This window comes from Glycine max, chromosome 12 (assembly GCF_000004515.6).
Source record: "Glycine max cultivar Williams 82 chromosome 12, Glycine_max_v4.0, whole genome shotgun sequence".
In the NCBI taxonomy this organism is placed as follows: domain Eukaryota; kingdom Viridiplantae; phylum Streptophyta; class Magnoliopsida; order Fabales; family Fabaceae; genus Glycine; species Glycine max.
In genome coordinates this window covers 14,643,811-14,669,328 of record NC_038248.2, presented here as the reverse complement: position 1 = coordinate 14,669,328, position 25,518 = coordinate 14,643,811, and the positions used below count along the sequence as shown (strand labels likewise).

General features: G+C 29.6%; 1 protein-coding gene across 1 annotated transcript; it reads right to left on the bottom strand.

Moving 5' to 3' along the window:
- Window positions 1-6,684: 6,684 nt before the first annotated feature.
- Window positions 6,685-8,397, bottom strand: LOC100814159 (senescence-specific cysteine protease SAG39). The gene is made up of 2 exons (XM_003539959.5): window positions 7,885-8,397; window positions 6,685-7,757 (listed from the first exon to the last, which is right to left on the bottom strand). Exons 1-2 carry the CDS (start codon window positions 8,384-8,386, stop codon window positions 7,168-7,170), a joined length of 1,092 nt encoding a protein of 363 aa, XP_003540007.2. The 5' UTR covers window positions 8,387-8,397; the 3' UTR covers window positions 6,685-7,167.
- Window positions 8,398-25,518: the final 17,121 nt, after the last annotated feature.

Sequence of the window (25,518 nt, the reverse complement as noted above, 5' to 3'; positions counted from 1 at the left end):
TAGGTATGACCCTGGGTTGAAATGGGTTCTATTTTTTCAAGATACAAATAGGTTGATCGTCAAGGTTAGTTATTTTGACATTTCATACTTTTAGACACACTTTTTTGGTTTGCCCATTAATATGTTTTAAGTATTCATTGCCTAGTAATTTGAGGGTGTAGGCAATTCCATCAGCACTGGGCATTAGTGTTGCCAAATAGTACCATGTTTACAGCTTTTTCATCCCTCTTGTTCTATGTTTGTATGTTTGTATGTGCATTTCTTTCATGGTCAGTTACTGAAGCATAAAAAATCTTGGATTCACAACAAGTTTAAGTATGTTGAATTGTTGATACCCCAACTTGGTAAAATTAATAGGCTTTACTTAAGGACTTCTTCTAGTGTTCAAATCCCCTCAGCTTTATTCTAGCTAGTAGATGACTATTAAGGTAGGTTTCATCTTCTAATACTTCTCCCTACCTTGCCTTGTCCAAATTTGTCTCATCCCATTGTGAACAATTGATGAATATTGATTGTATGCACCTACAACAATTATATGGTTCATATCTCGTTTACATCTCTATGTGGTAATGAGTATCTTGACATGGTGATCTTAAAGATGTTATGCCTAGTTGAGATTTGTTGTATTTTATTATTAATACATATTTGAACTTTGAACATATGGATTTTTAGTATTTGCAAAAAAATATTATGAATAATAAAATGATATTTTCTTGAGAGTAAAGAACCACATGTACATAACAAATAAAACCTGAAACATTTTATATTTTGTGCAAGAGTAAAAGAAACTAAAAAATGTATGATAGTTTAGACAATTGTTGGAAAGTACATATCTAGAGAAAACATATGGTACTTTTAATTTATGGATCCATTAAATTAGAAATTAAAGCAAAATGACAATCCAATCATTTTGTGTTGAAATATAATTTAATGCCTAAATGAAGTAAAGCAAAATGACAATCCAATCGGGAGGATGGTGCTATGTTTTGAATTCTTAGTACAAACTAAAATTGAGATTCATACTATTATTCCAGGGGGAGGGGTGAGTGTAAAATGTCCAAAATGAAGTTCTCCCAATAGTTAAGCTGATGATTTCATCTTTTTGTCCCCTTTTGCTATTTTTGAGTTGTTTCATGTTTTACTCAATTTAGTATTGTGCTTGTTATCTTTTCTTTCCTTCACTTAATGAATGCACTTTACTTTAGGGATGGATATGACATGAAATATCAAATAAAATATTATTGTTCATCAAGTACTATCCATTGTATTCAAAATTACTGTAGTTGTCTTTCCAATCTGTGTTCCTTCCCATCTTCCCTTTGCATTACTTCATTTCATTAATTACTTTGTGCAAAAGAAGATATCCTACCTCACCAGAAGTTACAACAATCATTAGTTAGCCAACACTCAAACTTTAAAGGTAGTTGTTGTACTAGTATTAGACGTGTGTTTCCTAGCCGACCACACAGTAGACACTAACATAGATGAGTGTCAGCTACCTAGAATGGATCCTTACTTAACTTCCAATTGAGCAAGCTTTGAAGCTATTTTGACAGTTGCAACATGTGGCGTTTAGCCATTCCTTTTGATGAATTTAGCTCCTTCAATTTATTTTGAATTTTTTATGCAGATTTAGGAATGATTTAACCAAATTTGGTACTTCAGCTCATTCTACAAATAACAAGGCACACGAAACAAGAAAAAAAATATTGTTTTATGAAACTAACATTGTCACTGGATATCAAGGGAGATTAGTCTTTGGTTTATGGGGATAAAATATATTTTACCCTGTATATCTATTTAATTGCCCAAAAATTAAAAAATACACACAATTCCACTTGTGTGCATCTGAGCTTCCCAAGACATTGGAGGTTGGGAGTCTTGTTCTATCATTTGCACTGATTCTCATAAATGCCAATTCCTCGTGTGTGTATTTTTTAATTTTTTTGGCAATTAAGCCCTAGTCCACTATTTTATAACCCTACCCCTTTCCCACTTTTTGTTGTATAATTTATCTAGAGTCCTTCCAACTGGATGCATTTTTTTGGCTTTTAATTTTTATCCCTTATTCTTATTGAATCTGGAGTAGGGTACATTTATTGATGTAATAGTGGAGTTGTTGGTCATCCAACCAGGGGAACAAGCTTTGAACCCTGGGTTCAAAATAAGTATTGGTTTTTGTTTTGGTTCAAATCAAGGAAGTTGAAATATAAGCCCATAAATTTGAAAGTGTATGCCTCTATATTTGATCCTTCTATCTAATGGTTTTTAGGCTTGGTGATGGTTGAAACTTGAAAATGTGTGCCTCTATATTTGATTCAGCTGGATTTTCTTGCATGTACTTCTTAAGGTAAGATTTTTATGTCCTTTTCATTTTATATCTTTTATTTTGTATTGTTAAATGTCAATTGAAATGCTTTTTAACATGGAATTGAACATTAGCATAGGAGTCAAGTTGGGAAAATTGTGAATAAAGGAAGGATAATTGCCAAAGTAGAACTTGTTTATTTCTAGAGTTTCTTTGAAACACTTAATTTAAAATTTTGTGTTTCATGGAATTGATCAGAGAGGAAGTGAAGTAAGGAAATGTTAGGGATGTAAAGTCATTTACAAGCCTCCACAATTCAGCTAGCTTTTGGGAAAATTGGTGCTTGACATGGTATTAGAGTGATCCCATCTTATATGACCTCATCCTGGTACTATTTGATTACTAAGCCCCCTTAAAATCTTGAACTTCCCGTAAATAAAGTTGAACTTTAGCATTACACTGTCATCCATGCTTCAAACCCCATGTGATGATGAACCCTATGCCACCTAACAACTTCAACATTTGGGAGACTTAGTTCTTGACATGGGCTGCTAAAAAATTATCTTGGACTGCTAAAAAATGATGCTTCCATTTCTTGCATGATTTTATTATAAATGAATTGGACTTAAGTAAACCCCAAAAGCTAACTTAAGGTAGGACAATTGCAAAGAGGTAAGCTTTATTTTCTCTATATTCTTAGCTCAAGCCTCTCACACTTACGACTGGACATTTGCAAGTAACCTAACATCAATAGTACATAGGCTTTGATAGTTGATCGTTTAATGTGAATACTGATACGTTGTTCTTGAGATTAGAGGAACAAGTGATTGGTCATGCAAAAGTGATGTTGAGACCGCATAATCTAAGTCAGTTTTTAATGAAAAAAACACAATTTAGAATACTATCATTCTAAGACGGTCCCTACATGCAAAATCATTGTAGAATGGTCTAATTCAAAGACGGTCTTTAGTTAAAAACCACCTTTGAATGAGACGATTCTAAGACATTCCCTTTATGAAAACCGTCGTAGAATGGTCTAATTCAAAGACGGTTTTTAAAAATCATCTTTGAATTAGATCATTCTACGACGGTTTTCATATAGAGACCGTCTTATAATTGTTTCATTCAAAGACAGTTTTCAATTAAACACCGTCTTTGAATGCAACTATTCTAAGACAGTTTTGATATAACGACCATCATAAAATAGTCTGATTCTAAGACAGTTTGTGTTAAAAACTATAGATGAATGAGATCATTCTAAGACGGTCGTTATGTCAAAACCGTCATAGCATAATTGCTTTCAAAGACGGTGTTAAACTGGAAATCGTCTTTGAAATAGACGATTCTAAGACGGGTTTCACATAACCACCGTCTTAGAATTGATGTTATTTGAAGTTGGGTATAAGGGCACCGTCGTGGAAAGTCAACACTTTCAACGACATTGCTTTCAAAGACGGTTGACAATTGTCACGGAAGGCTTCAAAGGACCGTCGTAGAAGCTTGTTTTTCTAGTAGTGTTAGATGTCTTGCATATATATCAAAAACTATTTATTTTATTTCGTTCATAACTTAATCAAATAAATTTTAAAATATGAAAATCATTTCTCAATTTTTATTTGAATCTTAATAGTTGAAAATTTTAAAAGATAATGAATTGAGAGAAAATTGATTATATTTTGTAAAACTAATTTAAAAGCTACCTGAAAGCTGGAAAACTAATTGAAAAATGAAAAATTAGCAGCTTGTAACCAAAAGTTGAAAACTTTTAAATTAACTTATTAAATCACAAGTGTTTGATAAAACTATATGTTGAAGTAGTTGAAAAATGTAAAATGACAAGAATAGAAACATTTATATGATATTTTATATAAATTTTAATTTTATTTTATGGATTAAATATTTTTTGAGGTGTTATAATTTTAATTTGTTAGTTAATTTCAAACTCTTGAAATTTTAATTTATAGAAAAACTATTTTCATTACATTTTTAGTTTTAATTAATTTTTTTTATATTATGTATTCTACTATGAATTTTATATTCTATTTTAAAATATTTGTAAGTAAATTTAAAATAAAGTAAAAAAAAATACATACATATACATTATACTTTTATAATGTTGATTAGCATAATTGTTAAAATATATAGTTTAATATAAAATTATTTAGAAACAATAGAAAATAAATATAATATTTATTTTTCAATTTTATGAAGTAGAATGTTAAAATAATAAATATTAAAAATATTGCAGTTGTTAAAATAAATAGAGTAATATAGAAATATGTAGGAATAATGAGCAAAATTATAAATAAATAATAAAATCTAGTTTTATTTAAAGAGGATAATAATTATTTTAAGAATAAAGGAATAAAATTAATATAAAACATCAGAAGTTAAAAGCTGGAGTTTCTTGAAAAATGTTAGTTCAATTAGTATTTCAAAAAACATTAAAAACTATTATAAAAAATTTATTTACTGAACTGTTAAATAAGTTTTTCAACTAGTAAAAGAACTAAAATCTTTTTGAAATGATTTGTCAAATATAATCATTATATCTTGCAATATCTAGGTGGAAATTTGATCCATAATGAAGAGTCTCAGTTATGCACATGTATCTTGCAATGATACACATTCTTTGTCCCATTACTATTGTCATCCTAGGTTGTTGTATACAAATCAAGAAAAATAATAAATAAATAAGAGAGAATAATAATTTTACAATATTAACCTTATCATTGTTAATTCATTTTTAATTTTTATTACTTGTCATTAATATTATAAGAGATATAAGGAAAAAATTGCAATTAATTTTACATTGAAAAACTAAAATAATGATTCTTTTTACTTATTTTTTCTTCTTACACAACGATTATTATAGGATGAAGAGAATATAGAGTAAATTATACTCACATTCCTTGTGTTTTTTTTCAAATTACACCTGACAACCCTCCTTTTTTACACCCTACAAAGAACCCCTTATTTGTTTAGTTCACATTACACTCAAACTTCCTCCCTCGTAAACACCGTTTAATAATTTAACAAAAAGTAGGCACATGTTGATCACATGACTTCTAATAAAAATTTGTGTCTAAAATACTCCCATCTTCTTCCTCACACTCGCATCCCCTGTGTTTTTTTCCCAATTGAACTTGGCACCCCTCCTTTTGACATCCTACAAAAAATCTCTTAATTGTTTATCTCACATTACACCCCGACCCCTCCCTCCCACATATCGCTTAATAATTTAATAAAAAGTAGGCACATGCTAGTCACATGACTTTTAATGAAAATTTATGTCTAAAATATCCTCATCTACTTCCTCTTAACTCCATAAAAGACATAACATCATTTTTAACTTGAAAATATTTTAACACTCTTCTTTCTTTTTCTTTTTTCTCTAATTGGATGTGAACCCAGTTTTTTGTTGGACGTGAACTTACCTTATTGATATGTATGTGTTAACACCCTTCATTCTTCTTCTTCATTTTTTTAGTTCAATTTTTTGTGTGCGTGTTTGGTGGTTTGGTTGCTACATTTTTTGTTGGACATGTTCTCAGTAGTGTCTATTGATAAAATATGGTCCTTTGCTGCAAATTTTAGTATATAATGTCTCAATCAAGAGCTGCATCTTCTTCAAGTGTTAGTAATAATGAAGTAAGAGCCAAATATAAAAGAAAAAACTATTATTGCCTTAAGAAAAGTTCATTCACATGATTAATTGTTAATTTGTTATCGAGTATTTAACAAAGATGTTAAGACAATTTTCTCTACTTACATATTTCAATTGACATTAGTTAACGACGTTAACAGGAGGAAGGTAAAAGTAATATAAAAAAATAAGGAATATGAGATGCAATTTGAAAAAAATATAAGGAATGTGAATATAATTTACTCAAGAATATATGATTCTACTCTGAGACAGGAACCTCCACAATATAGTGGTACTAACTGTTTTGACATATTTTTAGTAAATTAAAATGATTCCTCTTGAGGTTTGGCATAATTACACCCCCACACCCTGCTTTTTCTAACATTACTTTTAACCCCTGAACATCAACCTTCTGTTATTTAATTTAATAAAAGAAAAAAGAAAAGAATAATAATAATTTGAAAATCTGATTTTGCTCTCTCATAGTTAACTGGTTCTCTTTCTTGCTTGGTCCTTATTTTTTCCTTTGGAGTGGGTGATTTTGCCAGCAGATCCATTCCAATGGCCACCATGAACAACCTCAATGCCCCTGCTTCTGCCACTACCAACCACCACCCTCTCTATGCAAAACCTCCCCACATTGTTTCTAGATCCTTCTCGATCCATTTGAAACCTAGCTACAACCAAACCAACAATTAAACATGTGCTTCAAGTTTCAGATCCCTCCTCCCTGATCCATTAGAAACCTAGGAAATGAAAAGTCACAAGACAATATATATTCATCGCAACAATCTCAAATAATAACAAGAACCTAAAATGAAAATAGAGAGCTTTAATGACGCTTTGAGTGTTTATTTTTTTTTTTCTGTTTTTTATTTTCATTTTATATTGATTAATAAAATTAAACACATGTAAAACTTGAACCGCCCTTTGGTAGTAAACCACAACTTTTATAAATTAAGACTAAACAACAAAAAAAGAACACATAGAATACTATCGTTATAAAACTTATATTTCATTAATTATTTAGTAAAAATTAAACTTTTACATAGACATCATCATAAGATAAAAAAAATAAAAAAGAACTGCAACTTATTAGGAACACGACGTAAGTAGGTGCATATACTAGCTAGAAAAGGAAATGATGATAAAGATACAACGTGCATATACTAAATCAAACTCTTAAGGTTTATATATAGATTCATAGCAGCACTCAAGCAGTTGGATAAAAAGCATTCATAGCAATTCCACATAAACCTTCCTTGGCACGTATATCTCTCTTCATCCTTATATACCCTTTCTCACCCCATCCAGCGCCCCATGAATTTTTCACCAGCCAATACTTGGTACCACCACGAGATTTTCCATAACCAACTACGGTAATAGCATGATCTGTATTAGTTCCACACTTTCCTGTAAAAATCCCACTTGAGTAAAATTGGAAAGCATTTCCTCCAGCTTCCACATAAACTGACACTGGTTGATGTGCCACAGCTTTTTGGAGTGCCTTTTCGCTATTAGAAGGAACTTTTTCATACCCTTTAATCTGAGATACACCATGAGTCTCCTTCTTAACCTTACAACTTTTATCTTTTCCTTTGTAAGGATAGTATGATTCACTTGCTATTCCACCTTTCTTGGCCACAAATTCAAAGGCATCTTCCATATAACCACCATTGCATCCTTCGCTCTCACCTTTCACACAATCTACCAGTTCTTGCTCTGAGAGAGACACCAATTTACTTGTAGTAATTTGGTGGATACCCTCTATCGCAGCCACAGCTGAAAATGCCCAGCAACTTCCTGTTTTCACAAACAAAACCAAGTTAACATTAGCAGTTTTTAATGAAAGGGTTGAGCATGAAAAGTTAGAATCACAAAATTACTTGTCATAATCATAATATGAAAAAAAACATATATATAATTATACCACATCTGCGTTGGTCCTTGATTGGAGTAACAGCACCTCTTTTCCTCCAGTCCATTGTAGCAAGAAGCTTAGTTACCCTGTTATATTTAAACGATGTTTCTGTTTCTGTAGCTGTCCCCACCACGCTACGTACCTTCTTGTTACCATTAGTTAGTAAAGCCTTAAATTCCTCATCATGAAGGTCAGCAAATTGGTTAATGCTAAGGTTGAAGGGTTTGTCCCCAGCAGTATTGAATGACTCAATGAAGTGCACATTGTTTTTGAATATTTGGAAACGTTTTTTCTTCTCAGCAGCATCCTTGTAAACCTTACCATACTGTGCCATCCAGTTCTCATGTCTCTCAGAAGTGCAGGCCTCAAACAACCTGCGAGACATTATGTGGGATGTCCACACAGTGAGAACAAGGAACAGGACTAAAACATAGTGGTTTTGGCTAAATGAACTCATCTTGAAATCAGAGCTATTGGGTTTAGAGAAGCTTTGTTGAAGTGTAGGTTGCATAGACAAAGAAAATTGGTTTAATTTGCAGCAAAGGCAGTGGCAACTACAGCTAATTTATGGTGTTGAGGAAGGGGCTCTCTTCAACAGTTTGTTTTAGTGCATCAAATAGTATAGTTAGCTGTTAACACAACTTGAGCTTTCACTTTCTACTCATATTCTCGACCGCACTGAACCACGTGTGGCATGCTAATTTGTTGACTCCCTTATTCAACATGTTGCTTTCAAAGACAGATCCTTTTCAAGTCCAATTGATTAGAATTAGATCACCACACGTTCAAATCCCTCGAGACAGAATGTGTCGCAATAATTTGGAGTTCGTTCTATTGAGTGAAAATAAATAGAATGAAAATGAATTGAAATGAAAACTTTGATTAATTTAAAATAAAGTGTAAAAGTGAAATCATATGTTATTTTATTGTTTATTTTTCTTTGTTTTCTCCGTTATTTTTCAACACAAACAAAATATCATACCATAATTCATATGTTAAAAAAAACGAGGGTTTATGACAGCCTTTGCTTACGCCAGCCCTCATTAATGATACCAGTCATGTATGGAAACGTGGCGGTAGGAATTAATCCTGCTATGCCTCTATTGTGCGCCAAATTATTAGCGATCTACAATAATTATGATTTATACTAATTTTTTCTAGAAAATTGAAATTATATATATGTGACTCAAAGAAATTTATTGGGACCATAAATATATGATAGTCCTAAATTACTTAATAATTTTTTTTATAGTACCACATCTGCAATGACCAATAAGATTAAAAGATATTAACAAGTGGTTGGTCCGAGTCATCTTAAGTTCAATTCCTTTTAAATAAGATTTTAAATTTAAATTTTGTGATTGGAAAAAAAGATTTCACTAAAAATAATTAGTTAGATTCTGAAATAAATCATCAGAAAAGTTAAATATTTCGTATCAATATTATAATAAAAAAAATCAAAAAATAACATATAACAGCACACACTAATGCAAATAAGATAAAATAAAGGTGATATTAGGTGTGAAATATAAGTAAAATAATAATACTTTTAATAAACTTTTTTATCCAAAATAAATTTATACCAGTTTTCTAATGTAAATAGATATAGATAGATATATGAAAAATATTCTTTTCAAATCAATTTGTGACAAAGTTTTCTGCTTTTTATTATAACTTTGTGGTGATTTTTTAGATAAGTATATATATGAATGAAGCTGTAAATACATTAATATAATTGTCTGGGCATTAATATTTATTTTCAACTCATGTGTTTGTTACCACTTACAGTTTACAAAGTCATCCACATTTTTCTTTTTAATTTTGACCATTTAAATATGAAGCTATGAACTAATAATAACCTATATATTTGTAGCAACACACACAAGGTGTATATACTGAGAGTGGTAAATGTATGAACTTTAAACCTAAGTCATATAATTATATACAGATAAATCGTCAAGATTAAAAGTTATAAATTTAGTGGTCATATAACCACTTAAAAAATTATGTAATTTTTCTTTTAATCTTGATATATATTAAAATAAGATTTATATTTATAGTTCTCATTTCTAACAAAGAATTTTTTTTATTTTATACACTTCATATATATAAGAATTTATTTAGCATACACCTATAAATTTGGACCATATATACAATTATACACACAAGGAACAAGATTAGTCATTACATGACCACAAAAAGAAGGTTATGTACAATTATTTTTTAATAGTGATAATTTAAGAATGATCTAAAAGTCTATATTCATTGTTTTTTTTTTATGATAATTAAGTGTTTTAGCTTAAACGCTAGTGTAGAGAGAGAGATAATGTTGGTATTGTTCAGATTTGTCCATCCCACTGACATATAAAATTACTCTCACAAACACCAAAATAAGAAACTTATCTTTATAAGAAATTTTGGGTTTATAATTATGTTTGAATGATTAATACAATATTAGACCAATTAATTAATATCACTTGACTTTATTTTCTTACTTTTTCGGTTCTTATTTATGAGATATAGTGAATGATTTTTTTCTCTTATTATAAGACTTCATTTCATATTAATTATTTTTTTGAATAAAATACCCTTTTATTTTAATCGATAATTAAATACTACTTTGAATTGTAATTTTCTCTCTCCTATGAAAATTTGAGAAAATGAATTTACTTTCATCAATGTTATGGGTAAATTTGAAAAAAGATTACAATTAAAGAAATTTAATATTGATACCTAAATGAATTACTTTTCTTAATAAAAATAATTTAGTCAACTATATTTTATAAATAAGAAAAAAAAGAACTATTTTTTAGGCACTGAATCAATTCAAGCATAATTTGATACTCAATTAAGTTCATCAACCAGGTCGATATATATATTATTTTTAATTGAAAAATTTATAAACTTATTCTGCTATATGAGAAATCAAATTATTTTCTTTGGAAGAAGAAATATCAAAAAAAGACAAAAAAAGGTGGAATATATTATTATTATTATTAATCCTGCCTAGGGTAGCTTTGCTATTCTTAGCCGGTCCCAAGCCCGGATAAAAGGAGAGGGTTGTGTTAGGCTTTCGACAGCCAACGTTAAACTTTGTCGAATCTCTATGACATGGATCTATGACATATTATTATTATTATTATTATTATTATTATTATTATTATTATTATTATTATTATTATTATTATTGAAAAATTTATAAACTTATTCCGCTATATGAGAAATTTAAATTATTTTCTTTGGGAGAAGAAATATCAAAAGGAGACACAAAAAGGTGGGATATATTATTATTATTATTATTATTATTATTATTATGGGCAATTATCATAGATAAAGTGAAATTCATATTGAATACTACTAATAAAGATAGCAGAATTATGTCTTCCTTTAAAGCACCTAAAAAATTCTTTCTTTGGGCTTATGTTACAAATATATTTGATGCAATTGAAGTGGCCAATAGGCTTAAAGGAGACAGCATGTATACGGATAAGAAACTGGCCATACCAGACAGTATGTGGCTACAATGTTATACTCTGATGTTAATATTGGGGTGTTCTATACACGAAAAGATTACTTTTTTCTGCAATTTCCATGTTTCAAATAATTCCAGAAGACTACAGATTGATTGTAATATACCAGTCAACGAATAGTAGTTACGCAAGTGCGTTAATCCAGAACGGATTGATTGTCGTTTCTGGGCGAAACACAAGTGCGTTATTCCAGAATGGAATCTTGTAATTTTTTACTAACGGATAGAAACCAAAAAACGTGGGCGGTCGAGCATGGAAAAGCTAGCCTTTCGAATACACTTAGGCGGCGAAACCATGGACAGGGTTTTTTTTTTTTTCAAAATTATTAAATGGAAGTAAAAATTAAATTGATACCTAAAACAAAGCAATTCATAGGTTAGTTTACAACTTCTAAATTGAAAGTCGTTAATTATATTAAGAATTTTTTTCTTTTTTCATTGAAATATTAAAATATTTTACAATTTTAGATTTTATTTTTATTTTCAATATGATTTTAAAGTCGTAAAGGATTATTCTTTTTTATTGAAGTCATAAAATACTTTAAACTTTAATTTCCTTTCAAAATAACTTTAAAGTCGTAAAGGTATTTTTTTTTCTTTTTCATTTATGATTTTAATTTTTTTTAAGTCGTAAGCTATCTATGACTTTAAAGTTATAAAAAAATTTATTTTAATTATTTAATAAATTAATGTATGTTTTTTTTAGTTTCATTTAATATTTTTTATATTTTTTACATTATTTTATTTAATATTTTTTGTATATTTTTATTTAATATATTTTTTAGTAATGTGACGTGTTGGACAAGTGGCCTCACCCCCTTTTAAATGATAGACTTAGAAAGAAGAAGAAGAAGAAGAAGAAGAGCAATCAATTTAATAATATTTTTTAAACGTGTAAGATAAAATTGATTGCAATAAACTAAATGAGATAAGGGAAGAGAGAAATTCGGTCACTTCTCGTGCCTACGTCCAGTCCTCAAGCAACTCACTTGAGATTTTTCACTATCTTTGTAAAAAAAATTTTTACAACTTCTGAACACTCAAGGAATTCATTTCCCTTGTGTTTCAGGAAACTCACAATTCAAGAGACAATCAGTCTCTTGATTACAATTAACTTTCTGAGAAGAACATAAAGATTTCTCTCCTTTAGAGTGGATAAAAGAATTTGAAGTTTCCGGATGAACTCTCAATAGATTTGTAAGTGTTTGTCCAAGAGTTATTGAGAGAGCATTTTACAATTAAGTTCTCTTAGAATATCTCTCTTTCTGTTTGAATTCAGACACATATATATAAGCTCTTCATGCCTTTTCAAAATGGTTTGAAGAGATGTGTCTTTTCAAAAAGCTTTTTTCTGAAATTTTTCACTGGTAATCGATTACAAGTTTTCTGGTAGTCGATTACACAGTTAAATTTTGAAAGGTCATGACTTTTGAATTTGAATTTCAAGAGTTTTATTATTGGTAATCAATTACAAACATCTGGTAATCGACTACAAGTTCAAAATTCAAATTCAAAACCCTTTTTAACAACTCTTTTTCAAAATTGTCTTTTGGTAATCGATTACACTGTTTGGTAATCGATTATCAGAGCCATTGATGTCTTGGAAACACTTTATTTTGAGGCAAGGCTTGATCTTGAGTTAATCTTGAAGCAAAACTTTGTTCGTTGAAACAACCTTATATTAATCTTAAAGCAATGTTTATCCTTTGAAGCAACCTTGTTTTATTCTTCTTTGGCATCATCAAAATCATGTATTCATACATTCACATGACAAGTTCTTATTTGTTTTGTCAATTAAAAAAAATAATACAAAAGACTTAAATTTAAATAAAATATTAAAATGTACTACACATTTGTTTAACAAAAATATTAATGATCTTAATATTTAGGTTGATATTATATGTCTGATCCTTCGAAGTGATGAGATATAGCAGCAAGGTCAACCACTAGTCGTATATATAATGAGACAGATGAATCAATTTCAATTTCAAATAGGTCTAAGAAATGTTGAGTGTATTGAACGAATGAAAGGACATAATCATAGTAATTATCCATACAAACAAGTTAACGACTAATGTTGTTTCTACCTTTTAATTTTATGGTTGTGTTTAATTTGTATTATTCATTTTCTATTAATGTATTATGTTGTTTTTATTTTAACAACTACTTTTATTACTAAATTATTTTCTGTTTTTAATATTAAAATAATTTATAAAATAAAATTAATTAATACTATTGTATGAAAATTATTATTTTACTTAATGATAACTTTAAAATTAATTATTTTTTTTAAAAAATAATATTATTTACTAAATTATAAGTTAGTATTATTTGTTAATATTAGTAAAAAAAAATAATACTTTTGTTAAACAAAATATATTTTAATATTTTTATTTAAATTTAAGTGTTTTTGCATTATTTAACAAAGATTGCAGAATCATGCTGTAAATTTAACAAAACTCCATCCATTGTCCAGATCCCCAGAAACATGCTCTAAATTTCTTCTTGATCCATCAGATTATATATAGATTGCAGAATCATGCTGTAAATTTAACAAAACAGGTTCAGTGGTTTCTGTCATTTGTAGAGATGTTCTCTTACTCCTCTTCCTTATTAGTATATTCACAAATCATTTTAAAATATGGATAAAAATCAATGCGATCCATACAAATGCACAGGTAACATGTACTAGTTTTTCTTAAAAGAGAGCCAACTCTTTTGTATTTTGGATTGCTTTATTACCCCTTTTTATCCATTTGAGCTTCACTTTTCCTTCTCTATTACCTAAACTTAAAATAAATTAAAAAATTAAAACCTAAATAAGATAATTAAGTTTCAACTAAAATTAAACAAAATTAATCCGTTGATTTCTCTTTTCTTAATTTTATAAAATGTACTAATTCATTCTAGGACAAATTTAATCAAATAATTCAAATGAGTGGCATATTTTATTTAACAAGATATTAGAAATAGTTATTCGTGGGATTATCTTGGGTTTATCAAGTAAGAACTCTTCATTATTATGAGAAACAAGAAATATAAATCTAGGTTATAGAATCATACAAATATATTAAATTTATAGTGCAGCCAAGGCATCCGAAAGGTCCCTTTAAAAAAGGGTTCATAAGGGGGTGGTCTACCCAGATATATAAGCACTTATCATGTTTATGAATCATCGGAAAAGCGAGGGCTGGCGGCACCCACCGGGTAGAATATGGCTCTGATACCATATTAAATTTATAGTACAGCCAAGACATCCGAAAAGGTCCCCTTAAAAATCGGTTCATAAGGGGGTGTCCTACCCAACTATATAAACACTTATCATGTTTATGAATCATCCGATGTGGGACTCTTAACAAAATATGTGATAAATATTAGAAATTAGCAAGTTGTAACATGACCATATTTAAAAAGGTCATGTTCATTTATCTTTTAATGGTAATAATTTAAATATAATTTAATAATTTATATTTATTATTCTCATTTATCATAATAGAAGAGTTCTTAATTAGTCGAGAGAGAAGAATAAGAAGAGTTAATTTTTCTTTTACAATTGTGAATGGATGATTAAGATTAAAGGCTAATAATTTATTTAAGTTGTATGAAAATTGTATATTTTAATCGTAATTACTACCATCTTTTTTACTATCATATTTATTAATTTCTGAACATTTTACCATTATATGTTAGTAATAAAGAAATGCTATTTCGCCAAAAAAATGATAATAAAACAATGTTGTTTTACTGTTAAAAATGTTTTTATTGACACATTAGCACATTTAATGAATTCGGTAAAATGTAAGAAATTGAAAAATACGATGATGGATGTGCTATAAAGCCCAAAGAAAAAAGACACAAAAACGTGGAATTATGCCTTACTTTAAAGCACCTAATTAAATATTCTTTCCTATTGTTTCTGGTAATATATTGTTGGATGCAACTAATTAAAATGGCAAATGGGCTTAAAGAACACAACATATATGCGGATAAGAGAAACTTGCCATATTAGACAGTTATTTAATTATATGTGGCTACAATGTTCTACTCTTGATGTTAATGGAGTATTCTATATGGACGAAAAAATAGCTTTTTCTACAAATTTCACGTTTCAAATGATTCCATGCGGGACTACAGATTCATTGTAATACCAGTCAACGAATAATTGTTACGCTAGCTAGTATTTCTGGGTGAAACGCAAGTGCTTTAATTATTTCACAACGGAATCTTGTAATGTTTTACTAATGGATATACATGTGACTTTCAAAATAAGGAAAAATTAAAGAAAAAGAACAAAAATGCGCATGGTCAAACATGGAAAAGCTGGCTTTTTAAATACACAAATTTTTAAATACACAAATACGTACACACTACCCTTTTCATGATTTTATTAATGTTTTAATCAACTAGATATTTATCGTCTATAGCTTCTATAAATGTCTTAAGTCATTCTACATTCTTCTGCATTTCTACCTTTGAAAATATAGAAATTATAGGAATTGTGTGTAGCATTGAATACTTTAGAAATTTATGTGATGCTTGTGTGTCTAACCAGTCTAACAAGAAAATATACATTTTATATACCAGTGTATAGCATTGAATGCAATAGAAATTTATGTGAAGCTAAATATCTAACAATAATTTTTTCTTTTCTTACCTCTATATTGATACGAAGTACCTATCACTAAAAATTAGTGATTAATTTTCGTTTTTTCTTTTAAAATAGTTTATTTAATATTTAATATTAGAATTTAAACCTTAGACAACTTCATTAAAGAATATAAGTTCTCACATTTGTGTCAACCATTATTAATGATCTTTAACCACTATTAAAAATAAATGTAATTTAATTTATTCTCTAACGTTAACCCGCTAATATGACATGTTCTCCAACATAGATGACTGCAAAGGAAAAATTAAAAGAGAATAAAACATTTGAAAATAAATCATGTACATGTGATTCTTGCCCGGCCACTTCTATCATTAAAGTGCATTTCAGTTTCGGCTTTTTCTTTTCTTTTGCACTCGTGGGAAAATGTAAGAATTTTAAATAGAGGGTGTAAGAGAGAGAATACCGAATGAGGATTGAGTTGCTCCAAAAATAAATTTTACTTAATAACTTTTGTATATATTAAATTTCAATTATTTACTTGTTGAATTAATAATATATATTATCTCAACAACCATACACATCAAACTCTAAATAACACAGACATTTGTAATTAAATAATATTATAGTTGACATTAACTTAAATTTTAAAAAATATATATTATATATCAACTTAAATTTATTTAGTAAAATATTAAATATATAGGTTAATTTAAACTTTACAAAAAAATTGTTGATTTCATTTATTCAATAATAACTTTTAATTTAGTAGTTAATTAGATGAATGTTATTAAGTGAAATAACTCTGTCAAGAGTTATTATAAGAGTAATTTGATCTTCCATCTTTTAAAAAAAATTATATAGTTCTTATCATTTTAATATATATATATATATATATATATATATATATATATATATATATATATATATATATATATATATATATATATATATATATATCTTCCCATTATATATATATTTTTAGTCTTTTATGTTTTAGATCACCTACTTTTGGTTCTTTATATTTTAAAATGTTCAATTAAGTCTTTTATGTTTTTAAAGTGAGTTGAAATAGTCCTATTAAAACAATAATCATTTTGATTTTGAATCACTATTTTAATAAACTGCCTTTTGAATAATTTGATACCAAGAAACATGTCTTGTTAGATTCACTTAATCAAAGATACAAAAAGCAAACTAATGTCTGAATATAAAAGATCATAAACATAGTAAAATTATATGAAAAGTGAATCTAACAATTAATAAAAATATTTAATATTAAATTATTTTACAACTGCAGGTGATACTTATTTCTCACGTAATTTTTACTATGTTTGGTTTCTTTTTAATTTGAACATCAATTGGTTTCTATAGTTTTTATGGAAGTAAATATAATAATGAGAAATGTTTCTTGTCTCTAATTAGTTAAAAAAAAGGTTTAAATCATGTCTCAAAATAAATAAAAAATAATCATTGTTTTAAAAAGACCATTTTAACTCAGATTAAAAACATATATGACTAAATTGAATCTTTTTAAAATAAAAAGTTTGACTAACCTGAACATAAGATAAAACAAAAGATTAAAAGTGTATTTTAACCTAAAAAATGATGTATGTTAGCTTCTTTGGATTGATCCCTAAGGTTGCTTTTGGGTGAGTACACCTTATGAATAATATTATTGATGTTTTTTTTAAAGAATAATATTAAAAAATAATATAAAAAACCTTCAAAATTAACATTGCTAAATCTCTATAAAACTTTAATTTCTTTTTTTCTTTTTACCTTTTAAAAAAACACTTAAATATATTTTTTATTCATGCAATTTAACATTTTTTGTCTTGGTCCTTGCAAAAAAAAAATCATTTTAGTCTTTGTAATTTTTTTTTGTTTTTTTGTCCTTAAAGCGCTTTAGTTAATATTTAAAATGTTATCTAAAGTGTTTTAATTACGAAAAATAAAAAATATATTTCGCAAGAACTAATAAAAAAATTTACAGAAACAAAAAAAAATGATAAACTCCAGAAAAAAATTATTTATTTAAACCTTTAAAAAATAGCAGTTAATTAACTCCAACTTTCCCGATGTATGAAATTAAACCTTTTATCTGCACATCATATATCTGTAATGTCGCACTCACTCACCACTTTAATTAGTGCATCACGACAAATAGTAGTCATACTTCACGTGCGGCATGATTGATCTAAGTCAACTAGTTAGCTTACTATTGTTATCTTTTATGGCGGATTAGTTTCCAAACCAATTAATCTATTGGATATAGATAGCCAATAGAATGTGTGGCAGCCAGCCATCTTAGCTAATGTTGTCTTTCAGAAAACAAAATTGGGGCTTACCGCACATGCATGGGCAATTATCGCTGACAACAGCCCTAATGACGCATATTGCATGTATGGCTAGCTAGGTTAAAATGTGAATTTAACTCATTGCAACATACCAATTTATGTAATTAATTGTTGAACGATTGCTTCATGTTAATCATCAGTATAGAAATGGTGGAAAAAAAATAAAAATTACCAATTTATACTATACTTTAATTTTGAAGCTCTTATTTTAAGCTAAAGGAATGTTGAGTCACATTTAACCTTAACATATTATGTGTCAAATCCCATGCTAATTCACAATTGTATGGGATCGATGTAGGATGACAAGATTCCCAATCCTATATTCACTGCATTGGGTGTTACGGACACCTATACTTGGACACAGTGATGTTTAGGTTACCACAATAGCTTTATTTTTTGTATGAAGTCAATAGTAACAACAATAATTATTATTTTAGTTGTTGATATCAAACTTCTCAATCTTCCAAGTTAACTGAACTATTCGGGGTCCGTAAATGATGTGGCATCAAAGTACACACGTCAATCGTTCTTGTCAACTCTAGTTTTAGGGGATTGGGTTGATAAGCTTTCAATATATTTGAAACGTAAATAATGTTGTTATCCTCTTATCAATTTGTTACAAAATAGTTACAAGTTATCAACAAAGTTATTATGCTGTTATAACAATCCTAACAATCAAGAACCCAAGGCATCCACCCAATGTTATAAATAACTAGGGTTTATACTCCCTTTTCATTCATTCTAAGCTCACTCACCTACTTACTTATATGTCAGAGTCCCTTTTGCAGGTATTTCCTCCCCCCCTCCCCCTCATTCCTTCGATGAAAGATATATGCAAGTCTGACACAGGAGATCGTGAAGTCTATTCTAACGGCGGTCCACCCTTACTCCAGTCCGCTCCAAATTTTAGTAAGTACATTAACTAATAAAATCTCATGAGTTTACATATTTAGGTAGAGAAAAAGAGCTAACTTGTTATCAAAATATTTTCTGAATAAACTCATATAAATTCTTGAGTCAATAAATGATTTAATGAGTTTATATCAAATGTAACATTTGCCCTCCATTAACCCAAGGCCACAATGTTATTATTTTACTATGGCTCATGATGACAAGTCTATCTTACCTATCTATCTTCCAAATGTCTTTGCAAAGACTCAATAGATAAAATGCATGAAGTCCTAATTCTAGATGTTTGCTTTGATGCATGAGCATAATTCAATCACTCTATGTCTTGCAATGATTTTATTAAGACATCCCTTCCTTTGAGTTCTATTAGAAATTATCCTCTTTCGAGTGACTAATCCCTAAAACTGATGCATATAAGAACTTCCTTGTATTTATACTAAGGATTACCCTCTTTCGAGTGCCAATCTCCTAAAGATTATGTAAGGATGAATGATACATGAAATTAAAATAAGAAAGGATAATAGGTAAGAAAACGCATGTTTGCATTGATAGATATGAAATATACAATACATCTTTTGGCTTTTTAGGCTTTCCAGACCCTAACTAAGGGGGTTTAGCCTCTCATTGTAATGAGAAACTTTACAATTCAGGGGTTGATGTGATTAGAAGAAGAGGAATGGATAGAGGAGGAAAAGAGGATAATGGACATAGATAGAGGGTTTCCCCTATTAGAGATGCTCAGGCTTAGGATGTATTTTTTTTTTTGGAAAAAATGTAAATTATATTAAACCCAAAATGATACAATAATAAATGGGGCATACCCCGCAGTTAAAGAAAATCAAAAGTCTCCCTAATACAAGAAGACCTATATCAAGATGCTAAAACAAATGCAACAGGTGCGCTTGTCTATACATAAGAAACTTAATCTTGCTAATAACCTCTATTACAGAAAATTGATAATCTTCAAAAATCAGCTTGTTCCTCGACAGCCAGATGCAATAGACTGTAATTGCTATAGCCAGACAACGTAATTTTCCTTGAACACCTGATGTGGATCTGCCCCTAATTAAAGAGTTAGTAATGCGCTGTAAAGAAGTGAAACGCCTGCGGAAAGGAGCCAAATCACGAATGTGAGCCCAAACTTGGAGAGATTTCCTGCAAGAAAAGAACAAATGAGCATTTGACTCAGCCTCATTTGAACATAAAAGGCAGAGGGAACCCTTGTTCAAAAAAGCAACTTTGTCAAGAGTAAGCAGTCAGTTCCTTTTAGTAAGCCACAAAATGAAAGACATCTTAGGGGAGATTGCTGGGTTCCATATAACAGAACACCAACTAACAGTAGGCTTGACACCTCTAATGTATTCATAGACTTTGCCAACAAGCAATTGTTCATTGGTGCTCCAAGATTGAATCCTCTTTTTGGCCTCTTCCGTACTTAGCTCTTTGGAGATAATAAAGTCCCTTATTTGAATGATTTTCTTTATCAAAACTGAATCTGATGAGGCTTAGGATGTATTTATTAGAGAGCTTTGAGTCTCCGGGGTGGTGTGTAGGGATTGGTATCTTGGTGTCTTTTTCCTTTGCTTCCTACTCTTTTTATAGGTCTAAGGTAGCTTAATTTCTATGCGACCTCGCGCTTAGCGCGAGCTTTCATGCTAAGCGAGCCTTTAGGCTTCCTCATAGGCCTTCTTTGCCTAAGCCCGAGTGTTCCCGCATAGCAAGGATGAGCACTAAGCCTGGGTTGCGCGCTAAGCAAGCTATCCAATTCTTTCAATTTTTGTTCAAGGCTTTTTCTTCAAGTTTTTGCATCAATTTTCCTTCAAAGCACTTGAAATCTTCTTGTTTTAACTTTTGCTAATCAAAAACTGCAAAGATACTAATTTCTTTATTATTTCATTAAAAACAACAGTAAAGTAAAAAAATTGCAATCGTTCTTGGCCAAAATTGAATATCAAATTAGCTCAAATTAAAACCTTTGCTTGTCCTAAAGCAAAAGACAAGTTCTAAATGTACCAACACATGAGATAACTACGAATAATTTCAAACCTTTGAATGACTAACCTTGAGCTTGCATTTGTCTTGCTCTTATGATGAAAGTATGAAGGAATACACATGAAGATGCAAAAGGTTAGCAAGTAAGAACTTCATCAAGGCAGAATTACCACACTTCATTCCTCACAAGGCTAGTGTTTCTCTCTGTGCACAAGTGTCTCAGCTAAGAATGTTTTTAAATTCAACAATTGAACTAATGTTCCTAACTTTGTACTTCTTCTCGGTTAAGGTAATCATACATACATATTGTGGATCACTAAGGGCTTTTTAGGCTTGTAACATAGTTGGGCTAACAAGGAACTCATGGTTTTTCTTCGGATTCAAAGTTAGGTTCTAAGAGAGCACATACCTCATATTTTTCTGATAACCCATGCCTTTATATTTCACAGCCCCAACTTTCATGTCTTCCATTCTTAACAGCACATAATTTTTTTTTGGTACATAGCTGTTATTAGCTTTTTATTTGAAGCACACTTTTTTTTTTGAAACAATAGAACTATAAAAATTGAATTACACTAGTATTGTAGCAACTGATCACATTTAAGCGTGTGTTGTTATTGATGTTCTTGCAACAAAGATTTTCACCTAAAACCAACAATCCTCCTCCCCCAAATTAGAGATAAATTTATCTTGACTCGTGCTCTTCTACAACCTAAGACAAGATGGTCATTAATTTCATTCGGCTCAAGTTTCAATAACAATTTATTGCATTAGGCTCAACGGGGTGCAAGAGATTCATTCTAGTAACAGGTTGGCTATTTGACTCAATGGCTAAGAAAATTAAAACAAGGCCTTGATCATTTCCACCTTACGTATGTACTCAGACAATCTCAGAATCATGCAAAATCAGGAAATTAAGAGCAATCATTCTCTCACAGTTATAAGGTCACACATCTCACCAGACATTTATGAAGTGCTTGGCTTACCATATCATGATTTCTTCAGATGTGCTTAGCTCTTCACTCTTGTGCTTTTTGATTCATACTTCATCACTCACAATAACGCCTTCTCACAAGAATTAGAATTTTCACAATCATCTCATTAGTACACAATATATCTCATTCATCAATTCATCCAAAACAAGTCGTAGCTAATTACTGATTTCCTATGTTGCTATCATGCAATTTTTATTCAATGACTGAAATTAAACTGCACAAAATAAGATAAAGAAAAGAAATAACACAACTATCCTAAAAAACACAAATGCAATTAACTAAAAGAGAGATAGAGTAAGAAATCTTGGGTTGCCTCCCAGTAAACGCTTCTTTAACGTCATTAGCTTGAAGGGTCCAATGCCTTCAAGGTGTCATGAAGTTCACATAGAACATATTTTCCTTGCACTTTTGCCTCTTAGCTAGAGACTCCATAAAACTCATGTATCCCGAAAATGCCTTCCATATCATTGCAAGAGTAGTGCTGGTGATCAAGGAGAGAATGCCTTCCATATCATGTTTTCCATGCCTTTCTTCCTTGACAATTAGTTGATGAGGAGGGGTATTGACTTGGAGAATACTTTCTTGTTTATTTTTTACTTGTGAGCACTTCTCCCATTGTTGTTGTGTTCTCTTCTCACTTCTTTCTTCATCTTTTTCTCTTAAATCATGTTCTTCTACAAGACTTTCCTCATGAGCTTCAACCTCTACAAAAGTTTTCTTCCCTTGTGACAAAAAATTTAGTCACTTCTTTTTTTAGCTTACCAAATTGAATTTCCAGATTTTTAATTGTGTGTTGAGTAGATTCAGATGATTCCTTGTGTTGCATCAAAAAATTATCAAGATTACAAATTCTTTCTTCTTCATATTGATTGTAGGGTTGTAACTCTTGCTCCCACTGACAATTTTCCATGGAGTAGCTCTTGCCAACATGAATCTCCATATTTTGAATTGAGTTTTGATTGGGTTTAGAGCAAGCATGGTATGCCATGAATTGCATAAACACATTTTCTAGATTAGAAAGTCTTTTTTCTTCATATTGATTGTAAGGGTGTAACTCTTGTCCCCACCAAGAATTTCTTATGGAGTAGAGATAACAATTGTTATTGAAATGTTCTCCACAAAAATCACAATTTACCGGTAGCGGGTGACTGACCCCTGATCATGTGCTTTCAAGATGCTCAGTCCACTTCTTTAAATGATCTTCCATCTTTAAGGTTTCTTCCATGGATCAAGTTCTTTTGAGGTTCAACCCTGCAAGCATGGACTCACAAGAAAAAGATATTATTTTTTTGTTTTTTTTAAAAAAATATAAGAGTGATTAAAGAAAAATTGAAAAATAGTTCTTTTTTTGAAAAAAAAAGTTAAAAGATAAAACTGATTGCTTTAAAATTGGAATATGCAAACAATCAAGTACGAAAAACAAAGTCCCCGACAACGATGCCAAAAAATTGTTAACTCATTGGCAACTGGAAAGTACACCAAATTGTCTCAAGTAGTAAAATACTCGAAAGTCCGAGTGTCGAATCCACATGCACTTTGTTTATACTTAGATTGATGCAAACCCAATTTACAAGCAAGAGATAAGAAATTTAAATGTAAAATATAAAGAAAGTAAGAGAGAGAAAGGATAAGAAATTTAAAATAAAAGATTAGGAGATAAGATTAAAATTAAAGAGGTAGGAGATTAAAGTAAAAGATAAGAAATGTAGAAGATAAAATAGATAAGATAAGAAACGTAAAAGATAAAGATAATGATAAAAGATGAATTCAGAATGTGATAATGTTGGGACCTAGCATGTATTATTTGCCTAAAATGTATTATTTTAGATTTTTCTCTATCCATTAGGTGAATTTTTTCTACCCACATCTATTAGAATACTTGCCCCTAATGTCTCACGATGACAAACCTATCTTACCTATCTATCTCCCAAATGTCTTTGCAAAGACTCAATAGATAAAATGCATGAAGTTCAAATTCTGGATATTTGCTTTGATGCATGGGCATAATGTAATCACTTTATGTCTAGCAATGATTTTATTAAGATACCCCTTCCTTTGAGTTCCATTAGAAATTACCCTCTTTCAAGCGACTAATCCCTAAAATTGATGCATATAAGACATTCCTTGTATTTTTATTAAGGATTGCCTTCTTTCGAGCTCCTAACCCCTAAATATGATGCAATGATGAATGATACATGAAATTAAAATAAGAAAGGATAATAGGAAATAAAACACCTATTTGCATTGATTAATATGAAGCATACAGAACATCTTTTGGCTTTTTAGGTCTGTCAGACCCTAATTAAGGGAGTTTAGCCTCTCATTATCATGAGAGGCTTTACAATTTTGGGGATGATGTGGATAGAAGAAGAGGGATGGATAGAGGAGAAGAATGGGATCACTTTTTAAAAACTGATGTGAATATATATATATATATATATATATATAATACAACATCAATTTTTATATATATATATATATATATATATATATATATATATAATACAACATCAATTTTTACTAAAAATTGATGTTGTTTTTTGGATTTCTTTTAATGTGGTGTCTATTTTTTTAATAAACCCAATTTAACCTGCAAATTTAAAAGCCGAACCACAACATTTAATTTTCAATCTGTTTTCAGACAATTTTTGGTAGAAATTCCATAAAAAATTTAATATTTACTATGAATTAAAAGAATATTTAATGTGCATATAACATGAATTGTAAAAAATGTAAATTAACTAAACTACAATTCCAAAATTACGTAAACATTTGTTTCATTTTTAACTTTCAAACAATAGGTTGCCCATTGGATTCGAAGCGCCTTCAATCTCTCTAGTTCCAATGGTCTAGCATCATTGGAGTACTGCATGATATAATAAAACATAAGTTTCTAATGTATAATACCAATTATAACAAAATGAAATATGTTTGAATAAAACAATTACCGTTTCCCAATTATTCTTGAAACTTCCTAAGATTATAGTTGACATCCAGTGCATGACGTAATACCCACACTCAGTGCTTCCTTTTTTATATTACACTAAATACATTATTAAATTTAGATATTCAATGTTAAGTAAAAATTAGTGTACACAATATTAAAATATAACTAGAAGCATTGTTTAAATGGCTTACTTTAACAACAATCCACCTAGCAGCAACCTTGGATTTACTTTGTGGAGTATCGTCAAGTCCTTTCAAAGCACTGTTGAATACAAACATGGATGCATATTGTACAATTAAACTATT